Source organism: Ochotona curzoniae, unplaced genomic scaffold (assembly GCF_017591425.1).
Source record: "Ochotona curzoniae isolate NIBS_2020 unplaced genomic scaffold, NIBS_Ocur_1.0 contig_3432, whole genome shotgun sequence".
NCBI classification, from domain to species: Eukaryota; Metazoa; Chordata; class Mammalia; order Lagomorpha; family Ochotonidae; genus Ochotona; species Ochotona curzoniae.
In genome coordinates, this window is record NW_024465859.1 from 21,160,368 (window position 1) to 21,168,991 (window position 8,624).

Consider the following 8,624-nt stretch of genomic DNA (forward strand, 5'->3'; position numbering starts at 1 on the left):
AAGTCGTCCCCGGCGGGCGCGGCGCGGCAGGTGCAGCCCTGGGCGACGCCCGGCACACTGCAGGAGGTGAGAGCCTGGTCGCCTTTGCTGTCCGCGAGTGCATTCCGGGACGCCGCAGGAGCTGCTCGCGCCTGGGCCCGGAGGGATGTGGTATTTTCTGGGACCCTGAGGGTTTGGGGTGTTGCATGGAGGCTAGGGATTCCGGGCGGGTAGCGGATGGATGCGGTGGCAAGGCGAACAGACTTAAGTCTAGCAGGGACTGGGGTAGGCTCCTATTTCTGGAGCTGGAGCTGGCGGGCGGAGAGGGGTGGTACTCGGACTTGGTCGGTGAACTAGCCGGGGTGCGGGTACGGGGAAGATGAAGGGGAGGAGGGGCACGAAGAAGCTTCTGGAACAGTGAGCTGGTGCTGCGGATGGCGCCAAGGTGGGGGCTGGCTAGGGGGTCTCTGGAAGCCGATGGTTTTCTGCTGCTTGCTGGGGTTCTGGGGGGCTAGGGAGCAGAGGGGCGTCCCAGATCCGGAGAGAGGGGCAGGTGGAAGCCGGGGCGCTGCGTCTAGGGGAGCAGGCGGAGCTGAGGCTGGACGCGGGAGCAGGATAGAGCCCCTAGTCCAGAGAAGGGGGTTGTGCATGAGGCTGGAGTCTGCCAAGGGCAAAAACTGTCCAGCGGGTAGCCGAAGGCCAGGACAGGGCGGAGACATCCTAGAGACCCACATCACGCGCCCATCCTCCTCCTCCTCCGGGCGCGCGGGCTCTTTAAGCAGGGGGCTGGGGGCGTGTCAGGAAATGCGGCCTGGACCCGCCCCGGCCGGGAGGCGGCCGCGGATGTCCGGCGCCAACCCGTGGTCTCGCCGGCCCGAGCAGCAGCAGCAGCAGGCCTCCCGACCTCCGTCCACCTGCGCCTGCTCTCATGAGTCGCTCGGACCGGGAGCCGGGTGTGCAGCAGCACCGGCGGCCTCACCCCCGTGCAGCCTGTGACCCCAAGAGGCCCGCGGAGGCGTCTGCCGGCCAGCCCCTGGGTCCCCGCTGAGGCTCCGCGCTCCTGCCTGGGGGGGCTCCGTTCCGGCCTGCCTTGACCCCGGGCTCCTCTGTCGCCATGAACAGGGCCCCGCTGAAGCGATCCCGAATCCTGCACATGGCGCTCACAGGGGCCTCCGATCCCTCGGGAGATGCGGAGGCGGGCGGTGGGCAGAAGCCATTTCTGCTGCGAGCCGTGCAGATCGCGCTGGTCGTCTGCCTGTACTGGGTCATCTCTATCTCCATGGTGTTCCTCAACAAGTACCTGCTCGACAGCCCCTCCCTGCGGCTGGACGCCCCCATCTTCGTCACCTTCTACCAGTGCCTGGTGACCACGCTGCTGTGCAAGGGCCTCAGCGCGCTGGCCACCTGCTGCCCCGGGACCCTGGACTTCCCCACCCTGCACCTGGACCTTGGCGTGGCCCGCAGCGTGCTGCCCCTGTCGTTGGTCTTCATCGGCATGATCACCTTTAATAACCTCTGCCTCAAGTACGTGGGCGTGGCTTTCTACAACGTGGGCCGCTCGCTCACCACCGTCTTCAACGTGCTGCTCTCCTACCTGCTGCTGAAGCACACCACCTCGTTCTACGCCTTGCTCACCTGCGGAGTCATCATTGGTGAGTGGCTGGGGCTGGGGCAGGGGGAGAAGCGGGAGGGTTGCAGCCCTACAGAATAACCCTGCTGGGCTGCTCTGGGCAGGCTGCATCCCTGCGAGGCCCAGGGGGACCAGCAGCAACCTGCTTAAGCTCAGCCAGCAAGGTAGGGGACCACGTGCTCCGGACGGCTGACGGTTGTGGCACCAGCAGCAGGTTAAGCCATGGCTTGGGTTTCCTCGCTGATGCACCTGCGAGGCAGGAGGCGATGATGGCTCAAAGCCCTGAGTCACCCACGGGGGAGATTGCCCAGCTTTGGCCTGGCCCAGCCCTGGCTATTGTGAGCACTTGGAAAGTGAACCAGTGGATGAGGAATTCTCCTTCCCACCCTCTCCCTCTGCTTCTTCCTCCCTCCTCTTCTTAAACTCCTCTCCTTCCTCCTCTCTCTCCCTGACTTGTAAATAAGTGAAAATGCATAATTAGCATTGTTTCAAAAAATGTGCCAGGCATGCTCCTGACAGGGAGGGGGATTTTATACAAGGAAAAGCCAAGTCATGGAGAAATCAAGGAACTTAGCCAAGATTCCACAGCATCTATGTGGAAGGGCAGGGATCACGCCCTTGGCCGCTGGGGAGTCCGAGAACTGTCACTGGTGCCCTGATCTTGCCACTGCCCAAAGGTCTTGTTTGAGAGGCCTCGGCTGCCTGCCCAGACTTGACCTTCAGAAAACAAGGAGTGGTAGAGAGACCCTGCACCCATTGCTGCTCCTGTACCATCTCCTTTCCCCCCCACCCCCACTGGGTGGGGATGTAGCCCTGTCCCCTCTTAGATGAGGAAAGTGAGGTGCAGAGAGGGGGTTGGCACAAGCTAAGAAAGTAGCCTAGGCTGGGAGCCCTCAGGGGCCTGTACTTCTCACCCTTCTGCCCTTGTGATCTGTCGGAGGGTAGAGCAGCAACCATCCGCTCCAAATGAACCCATTGCAGGTTTCTAACCTGATCAGTATCCACAGCTATTTTATGAGACAGCGGGCCCGATTAAACATTCCTATCATTGCAAGGTGCTTCATTGGGCGGCAGAGTCCGAGAAACCCCAGCCTCCTGTCCTCCGACTCCAAGTCCTCCCCTGGGCTCCGTCCTGTGGCACTGAGTTCCTGGGTGGCAGCTGTTCCCATTTTCTTTTTCCTAGTGCTGTGACAATCCCCTGATTTGGCCTACATTTCCTTTCTGGGGCCTCGAAGCACTAGGTAGGGGAAGATGGGACCCATCCCCTGCCACCTGTCCTAGAAAATGTGTCCCCTTGTTGAGCCACTGCTGTGTCTGGAACTGCTCAGTTATCTAGGGCCTGAAGGGACTGTGGAGGGGAGGTTGGAGTGGGAGGAGCTTCCCGAGACCCCTCCCCACAGAACTTGCCTGAAACCTGGTCCCCCACCCCTAGCTTAATGTCTCAGGCATCTCCATTGTTTATGGGTGTGAAGTGGGCAAGGATCCCCAGCCCAAGTTCCACCAGGAATTCATGGTGCTGGTGGTAAGACAGCGTGTGAGACCAAGGGAGCCAGAGGTCAGGGAGGCCAGTGCTCCCTGCTGCCCCAGGACCTTGTCCCCTAGCTGTTCCCTGTCTCCTTCCTTCCTCTTTGTGGAAAAAACCTCTCCTCCACCCCCACCTAACATGCCTGAGAATTCAGGTCCAGAGTCCAGTGCTACCGGGAGTCCTGGGGCTCAGGGTGCCACGTGCAAGTTCATGGCTTCATGCAGCCAGCACCACTGTCATTAGAGGAAGAACAGGATTTCTGCTTTCCCCCTTGGTGATGGGGGGGCTCCAGTGCTCTGGGCCATGTTTACCAGGGGAGACCCCAGGGCAGCATTGGCGAGGCACGGTACCGTAGTCAGTGAACTTCAGTGACATGCTGTGCCCAACCTTGCCCTCACTCTCCTCCTCTCCCCACTACAGGTGGCTTCTGGCTGGGCGTGGACCAGGAGGGGGCCGAGGGCACGCTGTCTCTGGCAGGCACCGTCTTCGGGGTGCTGGCCAGCCTCTGCGTCTCCCTCAACGCCATTTACACCAAGAAGGTGCTGCCGGCTGTGGATGGCAGCATCTGGCGCCTGACTTTCTACAACAACCTCAATGCCTGCGTGCTTTTCCTGCCCCTGCTGCTGCTCCTCGGGGAGCTGCAGGCCCTCCGTGACTTTGCCCAGCTCGGCAGCGCCCACTTCTGGGGCATGATGACCCTGGGCGGCCTGTTCGGCTTCGCCATCGGCTACGTGACGGGCCTGCAGATCAAGTTCACCAGTCCCTTGACCCACAACGTGTCGGGCACAGCCAAGGCCTGCGCGCAGACCGTGTTGGCCGTGCTCTACTACGAAGAGACCAAGAGCTTCCTGTGGTGGACCAGCAACCTCATGGTGCTGGGGGGCTCCTCCGCCTACACCTGGGTCAGAGGCTGGGAAATGCAGAAGGTTCAGCATGACCCCAGCCCCAAGGAGAGTGAGAAGAGCGCCATGGGGGTGTGAGCTCCTACGGACACCCCCAGGGATAGAGTCCAACTTGGGGGAACGGAGAGGGCATCATGGCCCTGCAAGGCGCTAGGGTGCTGCATGGCCATGCCCAGCAGAACCCAGTGGCTGCTGGCTCTCTCTCCTCCCCAGGAGAGCCCTCAGTGGCATCAGCACCCACTGCTGTCCCCTCCCTGGGGCCTGTCTACCTCCACCTCCCCTGTGGGGTCGGTGCGGCCTGCAGCTTTGGTTTGCAGTAGCAAACCCTGAAAAGTCCTCAGTCCTACTCAGGGTAGACCAGGAAGTCCCCCCACCACAGCCAACTGAGGGGGGCACAGCTCCAGAGCCTGGGTCCCTCAAACCCACCTTCCTTTGGCGAATGGCAGGAAATGGGCTGGTGCTCCCTCTCCCATGCTGAGACAAGGCCCACGGAAGGGGAAGTGGGGCACTGAGTGTCCTTGTGGCTGAACTTGGCACCACTCCTCTCCCCGTCCAGGGCATCTGTGAATGAGATGGATCCAGAGGAAGGGCTCCCCCCACCCATCTGCACCCAATCCTTGGGACACGAGACCCCACACGGGTTCTTCAAAGTCATGAACACTCCCTGACCAGACACCAGATGTCCCTGCTTGGCCTCTCGGCCCCTAAGGGGCCACCACACCCTCTGACCTCCAGCACCTGTTACTGCCACCTGGTTCAGGAAGGTGCCCCTCCCTTGTTCCAACTCCACCTCAACCAAAAAATCTTTGTCCCCGGGTGGGGCTGACAGAGCCCGGGTCAGGTTCCTGGTGCCACACCCCTCCCCCAGCCCTCAGCAGGGGAGGTGCTGTCACCTGACAGAGCCTGAGGTTGGGGCTAAAGGAACCTGCTTGTCCACCGTCTGGGTCCTTGGGTTACCAGGTGGCTCAGGAAGAGCAGGTGATTGTTCCCCCATCCCCTTGCTGTGTGTTCACCAGACAGGAGCACAGAGCAGCCCCCTGAGCTGGTCCCTCCAAGGGCCCTGCCTCCTCAGACCAGCAGGTGAACTGAGGGAGGGAGGCACAGATGGAGACAGTAACACCTCGTGACCTCGGGTGACTTCCAGCCCTGCCCCTCCTTGTGGACTCTTGTGCCTGGGTCTACTGGGGTGATTCTGGAAGTTTCTAGCATCCCCTTCCCCACAACCCCAGGTGGTTTTGGTGAAATGGGGGGAAGGGGAGTCGCAATGATGGCCTCAGCAGCAACGTGTGACTGCAGAATAAACAGTGACACGTCCTCTGTGTGTGGGGGCTGAGTGAGGGGCCGCAAGGCTGGAGGGGACTTGGGAGTGAGGCCCGTGGGAGAACTGCAGGTCTGCCCCGTCAGGCCTGGTTCCAGCAGGGCAGCCTTTGTAGGACCCCGGTCTCTTGGGGCAAGGACTCCTGGGGGAGGTAGGCAGGAGAGCCAGACCCTGGTTGTACACTGTGCTCACTACCCTCTATTTTCCCCAACCACAGCCCTGTACCTGTGCTAGGGAATCACCACCGAGCTCCCATTTCACAGATGAGGACACTGAGGTGGGGGGGCGGAGTCCAAGGGCTCTGCCTCCAGAGCATACCTACTTAACCACCACAGGATTTTCCACCACACCACGCCCCACCGGGTAACTCCTTTCTGCACCTAGCACCTTTTTGTGAGCTGCTAGTGCGGGCCAGGCATTGGGGTAGGCGGTGCTCACATGGAGGCCAAGTTGGCCACACGTGGTTCCTGGTAAACCCGCAACAAGGCCTTATAGCAGGCACCGCCATGGCAGCACTTTACCTGGAGCACGCGGGATGGGGTAACCAGGTCCAAGTGAGGGGCCAGTGCATCCAGCTCTTTTTCACCAAGGCCGGAATGTTGGAGCGCAGGCTCCCTGGAAGTGAACAACTCCTACAGCAGCACGGAGGTAACCGAGTAAAGCTGGGGATGGCGCACACCAGGGTATGCTGGGGGGCTTGGGGACAAGCATACAGAAAAGGCAGGGGGGAGTGGGATAAAGGGACCCTGAGTGCAGACTCAGTCTTTTAGGTGGGTGACCCCCAGCTAGGTCCCCTCAACAGCACAGGGACAGGGCCCCGCGACCCCCAGCTCATCTCTGTGGTTTCCCAGGGGGTCTAAGGTGACCTCCAGGGAACTAGATGTCCTCGGCAAGCCCCTGAGCCTTCTGTGCTTTGTTTTTCCTACCTGAGACATGGGGGTTATCCTTGTCCATCCCACCACACAAGACATGAACTAATGATGTCGAGTAATCGGCATTGTACGAGGGAGTCATGGGCTGTTACACTGACACCAACCAGCAACAGCCTATACTAACAATGCAGCCACAACTAGGGATATTGTCTCTGCACCACCTGGCTGGCCTCACACGTGCCAACCACACTCCCACCTGAATGCCTGGGGCATTCACACCCCAGATTTCCAAGACATTGGATTTTCCCCCCTACCAACCAAACTGAAGGAGTATCCCAGCCTGCTCTTATTTTTTGCACTTCCTATACCTTTTGTCTTTTTGTTTTCTGTCACTTTTCTCACACTGAGCCACTGTGCTATTCTGGGTCTCTCTGCTGGGTGCCTGGCTCACAGCGGGTACCCAAAATATTGATGGAAAGATGTCTTGTGCTTTTTAGATATTATAATATTAATATTCAAAAAGTTGCAGCCAGAAGCAGCTGAGATGAGATGAGGCAGGCTGCTATCTGGGCTGATGGCCTGGATGGAGCAGCAGGTGCTTTGAAGGCCTAAGGGCAACATGTGAACCCTAAATGTTCCTGCTGGCAGGGCATTCCAGAGTCATGCAAAGGGAGGATGAGTCTTGGACACATAGATACCCCTGCCTGTAAGGATCCCTTGCTGGCTGGAGGAGATGACACATGCCCATTTGTATCCCCACACATCACGGTAACAGTTGGGCTGTTACCAACGGATGGGCAAAAGAAGGGCTGTGCCAGGGGTGGCGTTGCTGCGCAATGGCTTAGCTGCTGCTTGTGACACCTGCAACCCACCCGAGCACCTGTGGGAGTCCCAACTGTTGCATTTCTGATCCAGCTCCCTGCTAATACATCGGAAAAAGCAGCAGAGGATGAGCCAAGTCTAGGCAAGGACAGCTCAAGACAGGAGGCTGGACTAGAGCCCCTGGCTCCTGGCTTCAGCCTAACCTGGCAACAGTTACTGTAGCCTTGTGGGGAGTGGTGGTTGAGAGGTATTTCTCCCAGTTCCTCCAGAACTCTGAGCAAGAAATCTCTTGCTTATAAATTACCCAAGCTATGCTTTGTAAAACCTTTAAGTGAAAAAAAAAAAAAAAAAAAGCACTGTATTTGAAAGAGAGAGACAGATCTTCCATTTCGTGGTTCACTCTTCTCTCCACTTCTCCTCCCTCACCCCTAAGTGCTCATTAACACCCAGAACTGGCCTGGCCAGCCCGATACACAGTCCACATCTCCCAAATGGAAGGCAGGGATGCAAGCAGTTGAAACACCAGGTACTGTCTCTTAGGATGTGCAAGTTGTACGTGCTGGAAGGTGTAACTGGGAATGGAGCTGCGACTCATACCCAGGCACTCTGATAAAGGCTGTGGGTGCCCAAGGGGACATGTTGACCACCACACCAAAGGAGTTTTGTTGCACTTCTCCTCACCAGATCCAACAGGCTGGCTCTTGGCCCCAATACTCTTTTGCCACCTCCCATGGAGGCCAAGTCTTCCACCCCTGATTTGGGGTGGGCTTCTATTGCTTCAACCGGCAGAAACAACCAGCAATAAAACTAGGGGACTGCAAGGCTGGGTCACAAAATACCATCTGATTTCTGTCTTCTTCCCAGGATACTCAAGCTAGGGAAAGCCCCCCAGCATGTGTAAGGGGGCTGTCCAGCCAGGGCCCATGATGCTAGATGGCCCCAGCTATGCTCCCCACTGACAGCTGACCCTGTGGCTCAAGTTTGAGCTATCAGGCAGCTACTGCAGCCCCAGCCCAGTTCTGACGGCACCTGCCTGAGACTTGAGACTGAAACCACGGAGTTGTGCCCTGCCTAAGACACATGATCATGAGCAGAACAAAGTTGCCTGGTTGGAGTTTAGGGGTAACATGTTAGGTGGCTGTCATATTCAAAATAGGCTGATTCCTCGATGCTGTGTCATTGCAGAATGACCTGAACATCTCCTGAATATTGCAGAGTCCTAACCCAACTAACCCACAGGCTCAAACTCCCAGACCTGGGCCCATCTCTCAATCTTAGTCCTCCCTGGCCTTTTGATGGCAAATTCCTTCCCCATAGTCTGGGCCTTGTCCATGAATCCTTCCTTGGTCTTTCCCCAGCCCACCACTGCCCCCAGTTCATCCCTCTGAAAGGCTATTGGTTTGTTATTATTATTATTATTATTTTATTGGAAAGGCGGATATACAGAGAAGAGGAGAGACAGAGAGGAAGATTTTTCATCCAATGATTCACTCCCCTAGTGAGCTGCAATGGCTGGAGCTGAGCCAATCCAAAGCCAGGAGCCAGGAGCTTCTTCCGGGTCTCCCACGTGGGTACA

At 58.2% G+C, this 8,624-nt stretch overlaps 1 protein-coding gene across 1 annotated transcript; it reads left to right on the forward strand.

Annotated features, from left to right (window-relative positions):
• The first annotated feature begins 595 nt into the window (after window positions 1-595).
• SLC35C1 (solute carrier family 35 member C1) lies at window positions 596-5,016 on the forward strand. Its single transcript, XM_040980154.1, has 2 exons — window positions 596-1,631; window positions 3,555-5,016. The coding sequence occupies exons 1-2, from the start codon at window positions 1,094-1,096 to the stop codon at window positions 4,112-4,114; spliced, it is 1,098 nt and encodes a 365-aa protein (XP_040836088.1). The 5' UTR covers window positions 596-1,093; the 3' UTR covers window positions 4,115-5,016.
• Window positions 5,017-8,624: the final 3,608 nt, after the last annotated feature.

Excerpts from the sequence above, each read along its gene's own strand:
- SLC35C1 (XM_040980154.1), top strand. The coding sequence starts at position 1,094 with ATGAACAGGGCCCCGCTGAAGCGATCCCGAATCCTGCACATGGCGCTC. Across the intron at positions 1,632-3,554 it reads CACCTGCGGAGTCATCATTG|GTGGCTTCTGGCTGGGCGTG; the intron begins GTGAGTGGCTGG and ends TCCCCACTACAG.